General features: G+C 40.4%; 1 protein-coding gene across 1 annotated transcript in view; it reads left to right on the top strand.

Moving 5' to 3' along the window:
• The window catches only part of ARID4B (AT-rich interaction domain 4B), a 110,895-nt gene that overhangs the window by 38,729 nt on the left and 51,425 nt on the right, over window positions 1-20,741 (top strand). The window contains exons 5-14 of the mRNA XM_056853331.1: window positions 828-907; window positions 2,818-2,909; window positions 4,203-4,341; window positions 8,703-8,782; window positions 10,801-10,874; window positions 13,747-13,896; window positions 16,003-16,071; window positions 16,635-16,729; window positions 19,632-19,729; window positions 20,121-20,376. Of these exons, the coding sequence (XP_056709309.1) occupies window positions 828-907; window positions 2,818-2,909; window positions 4,203-4,341; window positions 8,703-8,782; window positions 10,801-10,874; window positions 13,747-13,896; window positions 16,003-16,071; window positions 16,635-16,729; window positions 19,632-19,729; window positions 20,121-20,376 (1,133 nt within the window). The remainder of the gene's footprint in view (window positions 1-827; window positions 908-2,817; window positions 2,910-4,202; window positions 4,342-8,702; window positions 8,783-10,800; window positions 10,875-13,746; window positions 13,897-16,002; window positions 16,072-16,634; window positions 16,730-19,631; window positions 19,730-20,120; window positions 20,377-20,741) is intronic.

Raw genomic sequence — 20,741 nt, 5'->3', positions numbered from 1 at the left:
GCTACAACATTCTTGTATTGTGCATCACGTCTCAGTAGCTGCTGCCATGAATATTTTCCTTAGTTGAAACTTTCCCTTAATAAACTTATTAGTTAATATTAAGCTAGCAATCTAATTTCAGGTAATGTATGTTTTGTTAAAAGAATGCCATCCATTTGGCTTCAAAAACAGGTTTAATGCTTTAGTTTTGGTACACTTATAGTCCAGTTGAAGTCTGTGACTAGCATATATCTAGGCAATTTTTGCATCTGTTATTGCAGCTTTGAAATCTACAAAAAAGAAATGCGATACAGGAACTAACCTGAACATTTTATTGATCTGTTGGGGATAAAAAGTAACTTATAAAATCCCACTGTACTGACATCATTTAGCAAGTCAATCTTCAGTGTGGCGTGAATCCTGTTAAATCTTATTGGCTCAGTTTCAGTGGACACAATAATTGGTTTTAGTAGGCAAATGGGCAGAAGTGAAACACGTATGTCAGTGGGTTTGATTCTGTGAATCCATCCCATTAGTGGGGGACCTGTCCTCTGGGGAAACTAGATTAGAGGACTAGTTGTACTAGAGAACTCTGTGTTAGCATAATAGATTCATAGGATCCAGCGTGTTGTCTTTTAAGCTTATGTATTGTTATGAACATGTTTCCAAAAGATTTTAGATACAATCCTATAAGCAGTTCCATGTGGTTCTGATTTGTTGTAATGATTGTGGTTAGCGTAAATTTGGTTCTGTGCAGAACTGAACCTCCAATAACTGTTAAAGTAATTTGTATCATCAAAGTTAAACTTGCCTTATTAACTTGTGTTTCCTTTCACTTTTGGTAACAGTATTTGATGATGGAGATGAGAAGACTCTTAGACGCTCTTCACTTTGCCTGAAAGGAGAGAGACACTTTGCTGAAAGTGAAGTAAGAGCCATTAATTAATTACAAGTATCTTTTGCAAATCCACAGATTTTTCAAATCTGAATTTTTCTGTAGTCGTGCTGTAGCAACTTGGCATGCCCCCTCAGGTTTATCTAGTTATTATAGGAAGACATTTACATATGGCTAGTTAAATGCTAGTCAGCTGAAAACAATGGAGTATAACATGAATTGTTAGGAAATTCATTATTCTGGTTGAGGAGACCTTAGACTTGCTGTTGAAGTCATTTGATTATATAACCATGGCTTGAGCAACGTAACTTTTACTTCAGGGTAACTTTTTGCAAAATGGGACGCTGGACATCCAATAAGAGAATATTATCTATTTATAAAATATATTATTTAACAAAAGTTGTATTGTTTTTTTCAGCGATGATAACCTGTATGTTAACAAGTATGCAACAATTCATATGTAAATTAGACCAAATATGGTGGTGGAAAGTGCCTTCAAGTCACAGCTGACTTGTGGCGACCCCATAGGATTTTCAGAGCAAGAGATGTTCAGAGGTGGTTTGCCGTTGCCTGCCTCCATGTGGGCTGAGAGAGTTCTGAGAGAACTGTGACTGGCCCAAGGTCACCCAGCAGGCTCCATGTGGAATCGTACCCTGTTCTCCAGATTAGAATCCATCACTCTTGACCACTACTCCATGCTGGCTCTCTAGACCAAACATAAAGTAGCTAATTACAGTTGAATATTATAAGTAGTAGTGCAAGGTAATGACAGCAATAAACAATTGTTTAATTTGCTGTGACCATATTCACTGCAATATCAAGTGAGAAATGAATTTTTGCTTTATTCAAGTGTATGTTGATGGTGGAAAAATTCATGTGCTAAGAGAGATGTAAAATTTCTGGGAATGTTGAACCCATAGGGAAAAAATAGTTTTTTTCCTTGCGTGTATGTATGTGTGTAAAAATGGAAATTTTGAGAAAAATTCAAATATATGCAATACGTACTTTTCTGTCAAACCTAAGCTTGCTTTATTGGTTGAACAACATAAAATGCATCATTTATAGCTTTCCATATAAAAGTGTACTATTTAGCATATTTATGGAATTTAAAAAGTACGTATAAATACAAGTACCTTCATTTTCTATAATTACAATTGCAAATGCCCAATACTTGAGAAAGAATTGCAAATTGCTGTAAGCTGTGCTATCATTCATTTTCACGTAGCTTTAATTTTTGCCATCTGAGATGAAGGAAAAATATAAAAGCTGAAGGCAGAAAACAAAATCTGTAATAAATAAAAAAAGTGTTAATTTGGACAGAAATTATCATAGAATCTTGATAGGTAAGACTACCAGAGTGTTTGGATATTAAGCTAAAGTTTAGAACACTGGAAACACTGAACTCTTTTATATTGTGTTGTTATTAGACACATTATAGCATATTAATTGCTGTTAAAATCATTTACATTAAAAAAAAATATAAGAGGGTTTCCCCTCCAGTACTCCCCAAATTTCCCAGGTTTTCACTGAAAAAATTAAAAGCAATCAGACTTTTCCGTGCTTGTACATTTGGATTGAGTGAAATGCTTTATATGACAAAGCTTTTCATGCAAGAAAAGAGAAAATATTACATAGGAGGGGTTCTTTTCAGTGTGCCTCCACATTTCCCAGCTTTTCTATTAGAAAAATTGAAAGAGGCCTCAAACATCTCATGCTATACATTTGGAGTGTGAAAAACCTTGCCTGAAGAAGCACTTTGCTCATTCTAAAAGAGAAAATATTTCAAATATGTTTCCTTTCATTGCTTTCCCACATCTTTAAAAAATTTCCATCAGAAAAAATGAAAAAAAGACTTGGGGGAAACAGGGGGAAAACATTTTATCCTGCTTTTTCTGCGCCATTATATCTCAATGTGCTAATAATTGTAATGCTTTTACCAATAGACACTAGATCAACTCCCACTTACCAACCCTGAACATTTTGGGACTCCTGTCATAGGAAAGAAAACAAACAGAGGAAGGAGGTCTAATCACATGTAAGTGGTGTTATTAATTGTTCTCTGGTTTATTAGTATCTTGTTATCAGCAAATTAATTTGCATTGGCTAAAAAATAAAATAGATTGAAACTTAAGTAGAAAGTGCCGCTGTGAAGTTCATACATTGAAGGGGAGTAATTTGGACGCAGACATAGTGGGGGGAAGGATTGGGTAGGGACACTACTGGCCTCTCGTTTCCCATCTCAAGGCCTGGTCTGTTGGAGCAGACTGGAAAGCCCACAAGGACAGCATGTCCCCCAGCAACCTGTATTCAGAATCTGGAGATTCCATTTAGCTATTGTGGCAGACACCATACATTGAGTGCAGAAGTACTTGTCATCAACCTTGAACCTATTGCCAGTGGTTTTCATTAGGTGATCTCGATATCTAGTCTCATAAGAAAGGATTGCAGTTATGGCCTTGAACTCCTAATGCCAGTGCAGATTTTCCTTGTGTTTAGCAATAGAGCAGAGAGATTCTGATTTGCTTGGCTTGCACCTTAAGAAGGGTGTTTGTGTTTGCAGCATGTATTGCTGGGGGTGGAATTGGGCTGCCTTGCTTTAAATAGGGGCCATGACTCAGTGATAGAGCATCTGTTTGGCAAGTAGAAAGTCCCAGATTCAATCCCTGGCATCTTCAGTTGAAATGACCAGGTAGTAGGTGATGGGAAAGACGTCTGCCTGGGATCCTGGAGGGCCGCTGCCAGTCTGAATAGACAATACTGACTTTGAATGACTAGTGGTCTAGTACAGTATAAGGCAGGTTCATATGTTCATGTAGGTGTTCCCTTTCCTGCCTCATGGCCAGGCTTGCCCTCATGATATTTCCATGTCTACTTCATGTGACACTCTCCTAGATCAGCTGACCATTTGGCTGAATCATCAGATGCTTAAATAGGATAGTTGTGTGTGTGTAAAATGCCGTCAAGTCACAGCCGACTTATGGCGACCCCTTTTGGGGTTTTCATGGCAAGAGACTAACAGAGGTGGTTTGCCAGTGCCTTCCTCTGCACAGCAATCCTGGTGCTTCTGAGATCTGACGAGATCAGGCTAGCCTGGGCCATCCCAGTAGAGGGCAATAGTTGCCCACATATTATTTCTTAGAAAGGGCGTTATAATTTTTATAGTATATTGAGAATGTGTTTGTGTTAGATTTCTATGTTTTTAGAAAACAGATTAGTCTTGAAGCCTTTAGCTCTTCAGATTATTGTCCATGTTTCTGATTATTTTTAGATTCTTGTAATTTATTTCTGGATTATAAATTATATGGTTAATTTACATTTTCCCTTGTAGCCCAGAAGAAGAATCTTCATCATCCTCAAGTGAAGATGATGAAGACGACAGGAAACAAACTGATGAACTGTTAGGAAAAGTTGTATGTGTAGACTGTGTTAATGTGGATAAAAAGAAAAACCTCTGGTTTCCAGCTTTGGTAAGTGTTTCTGTATTATATTGTTTAATAGCTTTCTTTAAAAAAAATATGGCTCTAGAACTTACAGATCGCACTTCACATCATGTGTTGATCTACTTCTTGTAGAACTTGAAACTGTCACTCTAAGCCAGGGGCCTCCAGCATGTTGCTGTGGGCACCTGTCATGGGCCCTGCCTTGGGAGCTGAGGACTCGGAGGACTCTGAAGCTGAAGTGGAGGAACAGGTTGCCTCTGGGCCTTCAGTACCTCCATTGCAGTCAGTAGCACAGGAGCCTGAAACAACTCAGCAGGAACCACAGCTAAGCAGAGAGATGGAACAAGGGCAGACAGACGCTACTCTTCCCCCAACCCCTGCAGCGGAAGCTGAGAATGGCAGCCCTCCAAGCTCACCTGAACATGCTAGGCATATCAGGACTCGGCAGCGTGTGATTTTGCAGGGTAAAAGGAGAAGTGCTCGCTTGGAGAGGCTAAGCAGACAGAGAACTGGTGCTGAGTCGTTTCAGGATGAAGCCTAGCTTGGAAGTGCACTGACTGATAAAGGCAGTGCAGGCATGCTTTCACTTTGCGGAAGCAACCGTGCAGTTTTTCTGTGTTCCTGCTACCGCTCATGATTGATCTTTCCGGCCGTGGACTCCTGCCTGCTTTGACGACACCTCTGACTTCTGACTTTGGTAGATAGCATAATCTTTGTTGCCTGCTCCGAAAGGGGCTAGATACCTCCCGCACGTCTGAGGACTGCGGACACCGCCCAGCCCTTGGCCTACACCGGCACAGCACCATTGCACCTGCCAGTATCTTTCCTGGCACCCTCGGAATGTTTTTAGAAAATAATGGGGCCAGGCTTTCCTTTCCTTTTTTTCTTTTTTTGATGTTTATGGTATAATGAAGACAGTTATTTTATGTAAAGTACTTTTACCTGTGCAAAAAGTGGAGTGACACTCTAAAAACATAGCGGGACTTGATTCTGACTAAATACAATTGAGCTGCAGGGATAAAATGTTTAATGCACCTAACTGGACCTTCTGTTGAAGACTTTAGAACTTCCCAGTTTTAATGTATTTTTATAATTCAGGTGGAATTTGATAATAACATCACAACATCAAATTTTGTTCATTTTTCAAAAATTGTTTATGCTACTATCAATCTGGCCAGAATCTCTCTTACTGTGCACATCACATATGCAGTGAGCTGTCATCTGCCCTTCAGCACCAACTGTCATTGTTAAAAATAATAGTACAGATTAAAAATGACTGGGCTCATGAGAGAAGAGCTCATGTAAAGGGAACAGACAGGAGAAGAAGAATGTTTTTCCTTTTCCTTTTACATAAATGCATTAGATATCTGCTAAATAAAGAAAGATACTTCCAGATGATGGTTTCTTAACTAGCTCAATATGTGTGTATGCAAGAAAATATTTTAAACAATATATTAATTTAAAAAGGCATTCCATTAAACAGTTCTTCTGCCTAAAATATTGAAGAGCTGCTATCAGAATTATGCATAACCTCACTCCCTGACATTTTGTGGTTGGCTCCACCTCCCATAACAGCCATTTTGTGGTTGGCTCCGCCTCCAGCGGCAGCCACTTTGTGGTTGGCCCCACTTCTTGTGGCAGCCATATTGTGGTTGCACCCACTACCCTGTGTCAATTCCAAAGGTGCCCACAGTCTAAAAAAGGTTGGGTACCCTGCACTAAGCACATATCAAAATACTATCCACAACTTGTCTGTGCATCTTGTGTAGCACAGTGACTGAAAGAATGGGCTGTGAACCAGGTGGTTGAGCCATAAACCCACACGCTGCTCTCTGTCTTAGTCCCCCATCTGTAATATGAGGACAATAACATTAACCGAGCTGCTGTAAGAATTACAGCAAGGGAATGTATGTGACTATTTAAAGCATTTTACAAACAGTGGGGTGGATCCATCCACTCTGCTCAGCAACATTTGAAGGCTTCTTAAGGAGCCTTCCTCTAAACTGGTGGAAAGCTCCTTACATTGGAGGAATGCTTCAAACTTTGCTGAGCAGAGTGGATGGATATACCCTGCTAAGTATTTATTTATCACTTGTATTTATTGTATATGACAATTTTGTAAAAACATTAGTTCATTTGGTCACCAGTTCCAAGTTTAAGCCACCAGAGGCAACCAAATTATAGCTAGTCTCTTTTTAAAAAATTTATCAGATGAGTTGACATGGAGAATGGTTCTATTATTAGCAAAACTCTCCATAGATTGTTGTGTCTGCACTAAAAAGTGTAACTTTTTAAAAATGGCTGTGCTTCATTATTAGAGTTCCATAGTAAAGCTTTACAAACTACTATTTTATTTAAAAAATAAATGATTATTTGGTTGTGTTCTAGAAATAGGCCACATGGCTCAGACTTAATAGATGATTCCATAATTTAACAGAATGACATAATAAGGTCACATGCTTGGAAGGTGAAGATAGGCAAAGCAAGGCCTGGGAACTGAGGCACTAATTTTAAATAAGGAAGGTCAACAAATAATAAAGTGCTGTGGTAGATTATATTTTGCTGAAACAGCTCAGTAAATTAAATTTACTGAGAACAGATATGATCAGGAGTCAGCAAATGATGGCCTGTTTTAACAGCCCACCAGTAGTCAACACCGACCTTGTTCTCCACTGACTCTTCACTCTCAATTATAGAAAAATGTGGGTCAGTGATTTAATTGATGTTGGACTTGGGAGAAGTGAAGACATTGAGAGAGACTTACATTGCTTCTTCCTTCTCTCACTTTACGAGTAGGCATTGAAGAGGGAAGTTGTGTGAAGCCCTTGCACTACTTCTTCCCTTCTCTGAAGCCTAGTATGCAGTAAAAGGGGGATAGAAACTGGGGGACCTTCTCCCACCATTTGAGATAGGCTATGCTAGAAATTTCTGCCCCTGCCCCTTGCGTTGAGTGGGATGGTACCTTCCTCCACCAATGGAGAAAAGCTCTTCCATCTCTTGATTCCTCTTTGCATTGTAAAAGATCCAGTGGAAGGGTCTTTTTTGCTTGCACATTTATTTTAATTTTTTTTATAAAACTGTATTTATTTTATTTATAGCCCACCTTTCTCACTGAGACTCAAGGCAGAATACCCAGTGTGAGTCAGTGCAATCAACAGAATGAGACATCTGATAAGCAATATAATAGGACTAGGATCACAGCAATATGAAGTGCAGAAAATGGTATTACATAAGTATAATAACAATGCAATGAAAGGAGGCTAATACATACAACAAGCAGATAATACATACGATACAGTGGTATAGTTCACAGTCCCATTCCCTTTATAAAAGCACCGTCTTGGGCCATTTTGTTATAGTGTAGCCCTCCTGAACAATTAGGTTTTAAATGGTTTGCAGAATGACAGAAGCATGGAAGCCTTCCTAATCACCTCAGGGAGGCCATTCCAAAAGTGAAGAACACAAGAGAGAATGCATGTGTATGGGAATTTTAATGCCCATTTGTAGGATGGTACCCTCAGAACGTCCTGCTCAAATGAGCAAAGCTGTTAGTTGGGTATAGCAGGAGAGGTGGAGGGGGTCCAAGGCCATGAAGGCTTTGTATGTGATAGCCAGTAACCTCAATTGAACCTGGTAACTGATGGGCAGCCAGTGAAGTGACTCCAGAGTTGGCGTAATATGCATGTTCCAAGTACCGGTACCTCCAAATAATAACCAATCCGCAGAATTCTGTACCAACTGGAGTTTCAGAGTTGACTTCAAGGGCAGACCCGCGTAGAGTGCATTGCAGTAGCCTAGTTTTTATGTTACCGTACCATTGATTCAGGTGGCCAGATCAGCTGAGTCAAGGTGGGGGGACCATCTTCCAGACTAAATGAAGTTGGAAGAAAGTATTTTTTTCCAGCTGCATTAACTTGCTTCTCTAGCAACAAGGCTGGATTACAGTATAATCCCAATACTCTTAACTGAGTCAACTGGACCCCACTGAAAGTGGGAAGCAGAATATCCTTTAAGACTTCTTCCCAACTAGCCTTACCTCCATCTTGCCAGGGTTCAGTTTCAATTCCCCCCACACACAGTGTTCAGACAGTGGCTCAGGACCACCAGGAAATTTTCATAGAGAGATCAGCCTCTCTCCTCTCTTTGGGAGGGATGTTGTCTAGCAAGTATGGCTCAGTAAAACACCCTCTTCCCTCCAGTTCCTTTGCAGTTTTCAGAGAACTCAGAGGAATGGAGTGCATCTTTGCGCTGGGCATCCAAGGCAGAGGTAGTGGTGCCTGACCACACTTGTGAATTCCCAGATATGAACAATTGCCTTCTTATGGGAAATATTTTATATACATCCTTGTATCCCTTCTAAGATATTTCAAATATTTCATTTTTTGCAGGTGGTTTGTCCTGACTGTAGTGATGACATTGCAGTGAAAAAGGATAACATTCTTGTCCGTTCTTTCAAGGATGGCAAATTGTAAGTAGAAAGACGCAAAGAAAAATAAATAAAAAATATAACAATGGTAGCATGTCTACAGATAAGACTCTTTAAAAGCTTTCCAGATATTTAAAAATATGTCAGTGTGCAATTGCTGTCTTTATGCCATATATTCAATTTTGATAAAGTTGTAGGGTCTATAATCCATTGGATCACTGAAGGTGTGCATTTATCTTTCCAATGGGTTTTTAATGTAGTTATTACTATTATAAAATGTAGTAAAAATTTGAAAGTGAACTTAAGAATTGGTAAGCAAAAATTCCTAACATTATAATTACTGGAAATACAAATCTCTAGTATCATTCAGTGGATTGGTTCAGATGTAACAGGAAACCATGAATTACAATAACCAAAGTTAATTTTTCATTCAAACTTATATTGCCACACTATCTATAGTTAGAATATGAACTGATTTATTAACCACAGTTAGTCTTTACTACGGTTTCACATTATGTACAAACACGGTATTCTGGTTTAATCCTGGTTTGTTTTAATGCCAGTGCTTTGTGCCTGCCTTGCCTAGAGTCACCTGGTAAGAGCAGGTTTAAAATGAAATGGCTGTTATCATTATAGGTGGCTGTCCATAGTAGCCAGACTCTACCCACTCTCTCAACCCCACCTCCAGCTCTGCTATCTCTCCAAGACACAGCAACATGGCATTATCCTTCCATACATCTTTAAGGGGGGGGGAGTTTCGTTATTAGAGCTCTACCTGTACTCTAGCAATAAAGTAGCTAACACAAGAATAGTCCACTTACGTGGCATACATGGAGGCAGTGGCCTTGGGGAGGGGGTGGATGAAAGGAAGGCCACCGGCCTGCCCCAGTGTTTCTGTACTTCTCTCTCTTATATAAAGTCTATACAAGCTGGCATTCACAGCTGTTGTGTTGCGTGGTTGTCGCTTTCTCTGTTTCAGAAAAGTGCATTTAACACAGTTTATCTCTGTGTTTGTTGTGTTAAGTAGAAATAGATGATGGGAGTGTTCACACTTCAAGGGGCTACTATGGAATTGGGGACCTTGGTTTGTGGTGGGCAGTAAATGTGTTTGTGTGGAAATGGCAACATAGTGAGGCACATGAGTAAGAGGGGATGGGTGGCAGCATGCAGTGTCTGCTGCAAGCATCTTGTATGCCTTGGAGCAGAGATGAGATGCTTCTGATTGAGTCTGGTTGAGTCTGGTTTCATGTGGAGGTTGCACTGAAATCACAGCATGTGTTTATTTTCCTAGGCTTTTGGTGAGGAAAGAGTTAATGTGAAAGCTTTACTGCCTTTTTGGTGGGGGTGGCAGAAGCCTCCTTATGTAGCATTGATGGTGGCCAATAATAAGCAGGTTGGTGATGCAGCAAGGCTTTGCCTTCAGTTGGGCCCTGTGGTGCAGGCTGGGATAATAGCTGGGTTTCTGGCAGGAAAGTGGGCGAATGAATGACAGCGTGCCAATGTGTGATAGACAGAAGGCTGCCCTGCCCCTGAAAGGTAACAGCCAATCAACTTTCAGCACCTGAGCCTATAGGAGTGCTGGTCTACCTCTACCATCCAATCACCTGTGAGAGAGCTGATTGATGGGGGTGAGAGAGTGCAGCAGCTAGCAGTCTCAGGTCTGCCTCAAGAAAAGAGCAAAGTGTGTGTAGCTCTGCCTGAAATAGAGAGCGGTCCAGAGTAGGGTTAGCGGTACCTCCAAGAGAATATAGAGTACCCAGTTTTCTTCCTTGTCCCCGGTGATGAGTTTGTGTATTACTGTAAGACAGGAGTACACAGCATTATTTAATAGGCTCCAAAATGGTATAACCAGTGTCAGCAAAACTGACATTGGTCATAATTCTGTGGACTGTTGTATCTTCAAAATATTATATTTAATTCTGTTTCTTTTGTTGTTGATTAAGAATAATAGATTAAATTACTTCATTGAAATTAACCCACAATCAGAGCACAAAGTTTTAAAAAATATTCATGTTTGTCATGTTGCTTTCTTAAAACTTGCTTTGTCACTGTTCTTTTAGTTCTTCGGTACCAAGAAAAGACGTCCGGGAAATTAGTGACACTTCACCAAAGCCAGATGCTACATTAAAGCAAGGTTAGAATACCTTTAAAATAAGAAAAGAAAACCTCTTCTAATTATTGTAATCAGTGAAGAGTATTGGTCTGTACTATATTCTGTTTCAAGGTTTTCTTCTGGTAGAATATATGTGGCTATTGTTTTTCATTTAAATTTTTTTAACACACCTTAGTATTTAAATATTATGATTTTAATATTGAGAGCTGCCTTCAGGACTTTACAAAAGGAAATAACAAATTATACCATTATTTAACCAAAGAAATACTATAAATAATAACATATATAAATAATCATTTGGGGTCAAGGCCCAGTGTAAGAGCATCTGCTTTGCATGCAGAAGGTGTCAGGCTCAATCTCTATTTCTAAAAAAGGACCAGATGTGAAAGATCTCTGAATGAGACCCTGAATAGCCACTGCCATCAGAGTAGACAATAATTACTTCAATAGACCAGTGGTCTCACTCTGGATAGGGCATCCTTATGTTGTTTAACAAAAATGGCAGCTGGCGGCTTCAAAGGTCAGGGTGCAAAAAGATCAACCCGCAAGAGTCAGGCTCCGTGTGTGCTCAACTTTTCCCTTTCTTGGAAGTCAGATCCTCTTGATGGAGAGGGTGGTTCTCACAGCTTTGAAAGAGGCTATGGTGAGGCTATCCCCCCTCATGTGATCCTATCAAGTAAGACAAGTTAATTTGTCCCCTATCCAGTACTCCATACTTGGGAGAAGTGCTTGAGCATGGAATAGCACCATGGCTTCAGAAATTCTTGGTTGTCATTCAGTATATGGCTCTGCTTCAGTATGGTTTCTGGCCTAGTCATGGGACAGAGACCGCTTTGGTTGCTCTCAACAATCTGCATCGGGATATGGACATAGAAATTACATTCCTGTTGGTTCTCCAGGATCTCATTGTCTTTAAATACCACCAACTCTGGCGTCCTTTCAGACTGGCTGAGTTTGGGACTAGGAGGGGCTATTTTGTAATGGCTGAAGTTCTTCTTGGAGGGTAGGTCCCAGGGAAAGATGATGGGAAGCTACTGCTGCATCCTGTGGGCTTTGGCATGTGCATGCCGCAAGGTTCCATCTTCTTCCCCCCATGCCATTTAACATTTAAATGGAACAGCTGGGTAGAATTGCCTGGAAATTTGGGCTGCTGTGCCATCCATGTCCAAATGAGACCCAGCTCTGTTTCTCTTTGCCATCAAATCCTGGAGGTACAGTGGAACTCCTGAACCAATACTTAAGATATATAACACAGCAAAACAATCTAGGCAAGACAGAAGTACTGATGGCTGATCTGGGAGAGGGTGTATTATTTATGTTGAATGAGGTTACACTCCTCCTTAAACCCAAGTTATTAATTTAGTGATCTCTTGGATGCAGCTATCTCCTGGATGGTGAGTTGATGGCCAGGTTTTACCACGTTTTCCTGGTATTAATTTTATTTACTTCATTTGTCCCTTCTCCCCGATGGGAACCCAAAGCAGCTTATACCATTCTCTTCTGCTCCATTTTATCCTTACAGCAACCCTGTGAAGTGGGTTCAGTGAGGATTTGAACCTGGGTCTCCTGACACTATAATCGCTACACAACACTGGCTCTCAATGCCAGCAGTTATCCTTTTGTAAAGTTCTGGCCCAGTTACGCCTTGGAATAGTGTAATGCAGTGTACGGGGGTGGGGGCGGGCTTTTGAAGTGTGTTCCAGAACTACAACGGATCCAAAATGCAGTATCAGGGTACTGACGGGATTAGATGTATATAAATCACATAACTCGAATTGTATACCATCCGCACTGCTTCCTAGCAAGTTTCTGGGCTAATTTAAAGTTCTGTTTTTGACTTTTAAGGATCTAAACTGTCTGGGGTCAAAATATCTTCCACAGAAACCTAGGTGGACACTCAGTCATCTTTAGGGACTTTTTTTGTTGTATTTCCCTAGCATTTGAAGTGGGGTGGGTGGCAACATGACAGGCCTCTTCCATAGTGTCACCAACGTCAGGAAACTTTTCTGAGGGAGGGTGTCCACGTCTCCTTGTCATTGCTGCTTCGTGTGTGTTTTGCACTAGGCTAAGGCAGGAGGGATTTTTGAAGGCTGACTTTCAACTGAAGCTTAATCCACAAGGGTAGTTTTTATTTGCTATCTCTTTTGCTTTTGTCATGTGCCGTTCTATATTGTTGTGTTTTCAATTCTGTCATAAGCTGCCTAATAGATTAATAATTATTAAACTGGAGGGTTAGATCCAAAGGTGCTATTCTGCTAGTGGAACAGCACTTCCATTGGTGGAGAAGGCGAGGGTGACATCCGCAGTCCCCTCCTCCAAATGCAGATCACCACTTTGCTCTCCACACTGTTCCTGAGGATCACTTGGCCCCCTCCCCAGCGGAATTTAAGGGAGCTCAGTGGGCTTAAACAGGAAGGGGGAGGGGGCAGTCCCACTGGCAGTGCTTTCGATCCAACCCAGAGCCCTACTGCTTTTTTTGTGTATTTGTGAAACTTTAATATTAACATTATTATTGTGAAATGTAATGAGAGGTGCTCCTGGAAGCTTAAACTGTACTGGAAGAGGAATTTCTAAATTGTTCCTTCCAGTTACTACTCCTTGGTTTTCAAGTTATGCTATATATAACTACAAACATGGGATTCCTAGAGCAGAGATTGGTGAACATGCTAACAGTGATCTGTTGGCTGAAGCCTAAATGGGCTTTAGCACTCAGAGTCAAGGAAATCCTACATTCACATAGATCTAGGATCTCCCTGTACACGTTAACGTCTCCCCACATGGGAAGAGAAACTCATGACTTGCACAGTTGACCTGAGGTAAAATTGATGAGAGCGATTGATGGATTAGTTGGGCAAGCTTGACATTGTTCTAATAAATACAATATCATTTGCAGCTTTTGATCAGGCCTTAGAGTTCCGTAAAAACAGAACTGTTCCCATTAACTGGAAGACTGAGTTGAAAGAAGAAACCTCCAGTAGTGAAGCAGAAGAAGAAGAGGAAGATGAAAAAGAAAAAGAAGATAATAGCAGTGAGGAAGAGGCAAGTATAGCAGTGTAATTTTATGGGTTCATATTAGCACAGTTCCTGTTAGGAGTATATTGACTACTGAATTACACTGGTGACTTGATATCAAAACTTTTATTACATTATGTTGTGTTAGAGGAAGCCAGTTTCCCCACATCCCCCCACTGCAATCTTATGTCATCGTTGTCATCCCCCCCCCCCGAAATTGTGCTTCTCTTGGTCAGTGGATCCAAAGGAACAGTGTGAGAAGCAGATTGGGAGTCTACAGCCAGAGGGAGCAGTCAGCAAAAGTCTTCTTCCTCTCCTCTGCAGACAGAAAAATTGTACAGTCAGAAGAGCTGTGCTGATGGAACAGCACTTTAGGATCAAAGCCTTGTTTAGGATAGGTCTTGCTTGCAGATAGTTTATATTTGTGAACGCTGCTTAGTACATGCAATTAATTTATGTAAGCAAGAAACCACTGCCACTTGGAATGTTGGAACTATGCGTGGTAGGGGCAACTACATGCAGCCATTAGTGAGTAATGTCCTGTCTCTCTCATTTGTGGTTTATAAAACAGAAATATATCCCTGATGCCATAGTCTTTGGAGCTGGGGTATTGATCTAGCAGTGGATTTATAACAGAGGAAGGAGAAGTCACGAAGCACCTTCCTACATCATAGCAACCCTGATCTGAAATGGTCCATTGTGCATTCAGTTCTGATGTACATACAGGCTTTGCAGACTGAAATTACTAGTGACAATCCCCTCTCCTGGCTAAAAATATCACCATGACATTAGATAGTGCATTCCCAAATCCTTTTTCTAGTGAACTTCATGAAGTGCAAAGTTTGGCACCTCCTGTTCCTTCTCTGAATTTACACTTCAAAAAAATTAGATTCTACAAAGGTTGCATCTCCAAAGTAGGGAAGTCTGGTTTTGGACAGCAAAATGCGATTCCTGTTTATTAGACCACTGTATGTGATTAAAAATTGTTAATATTTATATATAAATTATCTACCCCAGATCATAAGCAAAGATCTTTGAACATTTTATAATTTAAAAAATTGGGAAGGTTAGCTTAAACTTGCAGATGGCAAATTGTGCCAAAATATTATTTATCACATTCATCGGAAAGGACCCAGCAGGAAAGCTTGCAAAAGGAGCTGGCAGAGCAGATCTTTCTCTGCCTTCATTTAGCAGCCTGCTGTTTGTCCTGAAATCCTCTGAGGCTTGGGAGAGCCTTGCAGACCAACAGCCCATTCCTGGGGGGTGGGGGGGTGGATCTGCGGCAGCTGGGGGCGGTGCAGCCACGCTATCTCCTCAGAGGCTTCCCATCTGCCATCGAGAAAAAAAGGCTTTTTTAAAAGTAAAAAATGAAAAAAGGGGGGAAATGCCCCATAGCAAACAGTGAGGCTGCACCACTGAAAAAGGTGGCGCAACTCCGCCACTGCTCAAAGAGGTGTTTCCAGGGCGAAAGGGGCTAGGAAGCTGATTAACGTCAGCTCCGCCCCTTGGAATGCCCCCCCCCAACGCCAGCGTGGCCTGCTGTTTCTGGGATTTAGGTCCCGGCTATGGCAGCGGAGGCCTGCGACGCACTGGGGTGCCCAGGCACCAGCGGGTGTGCCACCTGGGACAGCGTAAGTGCCTGTTATCCTGGGCACTTATGCCGGCGCGAGGTGACACTGGCTTCTATGAAACTTTGCCTCCCCCCACCCCCCCAGGAATGCTCTCAAAATGCACCACAGTTCCAGGTGCTGCAGCAACAAGGGAACCAGGGAAAATCACTTCCTCGTCGCTTTTTTGCTGGCGACTTGTGCTGGAGGAGGCAGCAGCAATTTTACCTGAATCCCTTGTGTCACTAGAGTGCTCAGTACAGTATTTTGTTTGCAAAGCAGTATAACCTCTCAGAGAGGATTTACAGGGTAAACAGGAGGCTACTTAACAACGGAAAAGCTGGGAAAGATCTGTTCTGCCACCATCTCTTTCCACAAGCTTTTCTTCCATATCCAGCCCTATGACTATTATTGAACTTTCTTTTAAAATATAAATTTAATGCCCTATAATAAGCTTCTAAGATAAAAGTTTAATGTATAATAGGATGTTATACATATTCTTCCCTTTCTGTGCTATTTAAATTAGGAAGAAATAGAACCCTTTCCTGAAGAAAGAGAGAACTTTCTACAGCAGTTATATAGGTTCATGGAAGACAGAGGTGAGCACTTAATTTTTAAAAATATGTATAAATCGTTATTTTATTTTACAAAAATATAGATTTTTGAATAATATGGAAGTTTGATTAAATCTATCAAATACATGGCTGTTAACTAGGAAAATAAGCTTAAGGCTGCGATCCTGGGCTTTCATATCTGAGAATAAGGCCGTTCGAATATAGCTGAATTTACTTAGGAACAGGATTGGGCTGCATGTATATGCAGTCCAGCCCAGTTCTGATTTGTGTGGTGTTTTTTTTTAATATTACTGCCTTCCCTACTGAGCACGAAAAGGGCAGTGGCTGGATGGAAAGTGGCAGAGATAACAAGGGCTAGTATCCCAATGGCTGTAGCTCTACCTCCGGAACTAATTATCAACAAAGGAACCAGATCACTCTCATCATTCGCCAACGCTCAGTGGGGAAGGTGGTAGTCCTCCAGGAAAAATAAATCTGCTGTATGAAGTGCTGCCATTTAAAAATGCAAATTGATTTATATGCATTGATTTCTGAGTTGATCTTGTTTCAAACTGCAAAGCCACACTTCAAAATACTTTGTTTTACAGGGACTCCTATTAATAAACGACCTGTACTCGGATACAGAAACTTGAACCTGTTCAAATTATTCAGACTTGTACATAAGCTTGGGGGATTTGATAATGTAAGTACTATATGCTATAGAAGAAAATTTAATACTGACGAATTCTACATTTACAGATTTGTAGAAGAACTCCATGCATAATTTTTTCAAGCACAGTAGGGGTGAATCATGATCTCTTGCAATATTCGGACTAAATGGGTTTCATAGTTGCATTATTTAGTGTGATGCGACTTGGAAATAATGCTCTGCAGAATGGAAGAGCCTTACAGGAAATGATGTCATTGGTATGGCTAAAATTAGCCCAAACTAATACTAACATATAAAGCACAAGTTTTCAGGAAGTAGTAGAGTTTTATACTGTCATAGACTGATGGAATTTAGACTTATGGAAACCCTAAAACTTGGCAGGACATATTCTGTAACACTGATGGCAGCAGTAAAAGCATGCATCTTGCCACCATGGCATCCATTAGAGTTGTTTTTGGTGTTTTAAATTGAGGCTCCTCTGAACACGTACAGAGTTCATTGCAGTAACAAGATGTTGGAGGAGTCCTTAACTCCTACCCAACCTCCTGTGGACCCCAGTTTCCACTGAAGACTGGAGACAAGGGAAAATCCCAAATGTCCTGATATTTATGGTCAGTGGAATTAAAAGTAAGCCAGTTTCCTCTCTAAGAGTAACGAGCTGATTTAGCCAATACCAGGCAAAGCTCCATCTCTGATGTCAGAGGCTATTGTTACAAATCAGAAGCATATAAAATATAGTCCCACCACTCTCAGACTCCTAGTAATGGCTCTGAACTTCCATGACAAATAGGCGGCCTGGCCCAAACTGGATTGTCCTTTGCCCTGAAAGGATTAAGTCTGGCAAGATGGTCCAGTGTGGAATGGAAATGAATGGGTTAATCTAGTGTAAACCCCAGGTGTCCAAGAAGAAATTACCCATGTTTCTATGAGGGAGGGAGTAGTCCGCATGACTTAAGAAAATAGTAGAGAGAAAACGTCTTGATTGAACAGCTACCAGCCAGTCTCAAGTCTCTTGAGTTTTTACAGGGTCCTAGAACAGCTGGGGGCATCTCATCTTTAGAGGTTCTTGGATTATACTGATATCTAGATACTTACAACCTGTGTTTGGAACGGAAGCTCCCTTGGTTCTTCTGGGCTTCTCTGTGCCTTTTGTTACCATTGATCTTAGTATGCTGCTGATCCACATAACTAGGATGGGATTGAAGGCACAGTGTTATGGCCTTTCTCAGAGGATAGATTCCAAAAGATAGTCTGGGAGGCTATTGCTCTGTCTCATGGCCTTTGCCCTGGTGAAATGTTGTCTTCTGCTTTATTTAACATATTCACAAAACCACTGAATGAGGCCATTTAGAGACTTTGGTTATGGTGTTATTAGCAGATTATACCCAGTTTCTCTCTCTTTACATCAAATTCCTGGGAGGCAGTTGAGATCCTGAACTAGTACTTAATCTCACTAAGGATGAATAAATTTCTGCTTAGTTTGGATATGATGGAAGCACTATTGATGCTTGGGGATCTGGGGAATAAGGAATCCAACCTATGTTAGATGCATTTCCTCTGAAGACTTGGGTGTGCATCTTGGAGGGGGACAGCTCATGCATCTGTTAATGCTCCTGGATATTCCACAACAGCTATGAGTGCCTTTTACCAATGGGAAATAATTAGGTACAGTAACTTTTGCCCTAGGGACAGCCAGATTAGGTTACTGTAATGCTATCTACATGTGGCCACCTTTGAAAAGTGTTGAACGACTATAGTTGGTTCAAAATGTAACCACCTGTTTATTACCCGGAATGGCTGTAGGAAACATAAAATTACAGTTTTTACCTCATCTTCACTGGCTTTCAGTTGGTTTCCAGATCCAATTCAAAGTGCTGGTGTGGATTCTTCACCCAAGATACATCAAGGACCACTTGCTCCCATATGAAACCTGCCCTTTAAAAACAGAGGAGGGAAAAAAAGAAAGCTTTCTCACCCTTCCTGTTTAATATCGTAGTATGAACATATGATACTGTCACTGACTGAGACCATTGGTGCACATAGCTCAGTACTTAGAAAACAAGAGCTGTCCAGCGTCCCAGGCAGGGAATGCTCTTTTGCAATACCTGCTACCTCAGATTCTTTTACTGGAGATGCTAGGCACTTTTTGCATGCAAAGAATATCCTTCTACCACTGAGCCTATGTTGCAGGGCAAGGAATATATAAGAGGGAACTAATCACTCATATGTTATCATTGCTTTATTTGAGTTTAATCGATTCTATATAATTAGACCAACAAAGTCATTAACAGCTAATTGAAATGAAAGAAAGTAGGAGCTATGTATCTTGATTGGAATAACTGGCTGGGGAATAAGCAGAGCTTGTATAGATAGGATCCACTATATTCAGTTTTGACTGCAGTGGCTTGCTTCTTTGTAAGCACCAACAAATTGACTTTTAAGACTGAGAACTTGTAAATTACTGAAATTCACATATAATTAGGGTAAACTCCATGTGGTGGCAGTGAATTTGTGTGTGGCCAAGACTCAGCTGTTATTTACTCAGATTTACTCAGATCATTGGACATGTTGTATGGCGCCTGTCACATTTATACACACATGCTCCATTGCATAAAGGCCTTTTAATACACAGCCCTTACCTCCCTATTTTGCCAGGTATGGATCACACTTTGTTTGGCCTACATACACCTGATTTACATGGAATAAATGTTGCAAATATACAGCCAAAATATATAATTGAGCTTACCATAGGAACAGGTGGAACAAATAGAAGTGATTTGGCACTTATTCAGCATACACGGGGATAGGGCTTGAAACTACTTGAAAACAGTGGTAGTTCTTATGAAGCAAAGCACTTGTTTGTATTCATTATGGAAGAATCATTAATTTAACCATGATCTTTTTATGGAGACAGTAATATTCCCTCTGTTTATAGATCGAAAGTGGAGCAGTCTGGAAGCAGGTGTATCAGGATCTTGGGATCCCTGTCTTGAACTCAGCTGCTGGATACAATGTTAAATGTGCTTACAAAAAGTAAGTACATCTATTTATGACATTCTGGTAAATGACGTATAAAGTTAGTTAGGTAACTGTAATTTTATTTAAAGAGATTACTGTTACTTGTGGTGGTATTCTCCATTTTTATGACATCATGTTTGAAAATTTAATAAATTTCACTCTAGAAATGTTGCTGACAAGCCTCAATACAGTTGACTTTGGGATGTTTTCTTTATACAATGTTAACCTTTTGGGCAGTTACTGAAAAAAAGAAAAGAAATATTCAGCAAGCACCAAGTTGTTGTTCTTAAAAAAACAAATCCATCTTAAACATATGTTGTCCAGCAGATGTACTTATGTGCCAAAGATGTATTTGTTTGGTAAAACTAATACTAACTGACCTTTCTGTGTTGCTTCCTTCTTTTAGATATCTTTATGGCTTTGAAGATTATTGCACATCAGCAAATATTGAATTTAAAATGGCATTGCCAGAGAAAGTAGCAAGCAAGTCTTGTAAAGATTATGAAAAAGATGTGAAAAAGCATGAAGAGACTGAACAAAAAGTAAAAGAAATAAAGGTGGATATTGAAGAAAGAGATAATGAAACAGCAATTATGAAGCAACAAGTCAAATCAACCGAGAATGATTATGAAAGAAAAGATAATGATAACTCTTCCTCTTTGGTAAGAGTTGTTATGTTCTGTTTTGGTGTTTGATAGAATATATCCTTGCATTCTGTTAAATTCAGCATAAAAGCAGAAATCACCTAGGGAGGGTTTTTTTGGTATGTGAGATAAACAAACAGGCAGATATTAATGGCAGCTGAGCCTGTTGTAGTACACTGATGCCTTCAGAGAATATACTAGAGCAAATGCTTCTGTGGGTTATGCTGAATTCTAAATAAAGCCCTATATTGCATCTGTCCAGGTTCAGGCAGGGACCTGGGGCAACAGGCAGCAAGCGTCCAAGGCACAGTTCAGGGTCAGCACAGAAGTAGTTAGAAGTCCAAGCACCCAAACAGAACGGTGAATCCAGAAAGCTCAAGCCA

This window comes from Euleptes europaea, chromosome 7 (assembly GCF_029931775.1).
Source record: "Euleptes europaea isolate rEulEur1 chromosome 7, rEulEur1.hap1, whole genome shotgun sequence".
In the NCBI taxonomy this organism is placed as follows: domain Eukaryota; kingdom Metazoa; phylum Chordata; class Lepidosauria; order Squamata; family Sphaerodactylidae; genus Euleptes; species Euleptes europaea.
The sequence above is the reverse complement of the archived record's forward strand: the minus strand, read 5'-3'. Positions and strand labels throughout refer to the sequence as shown.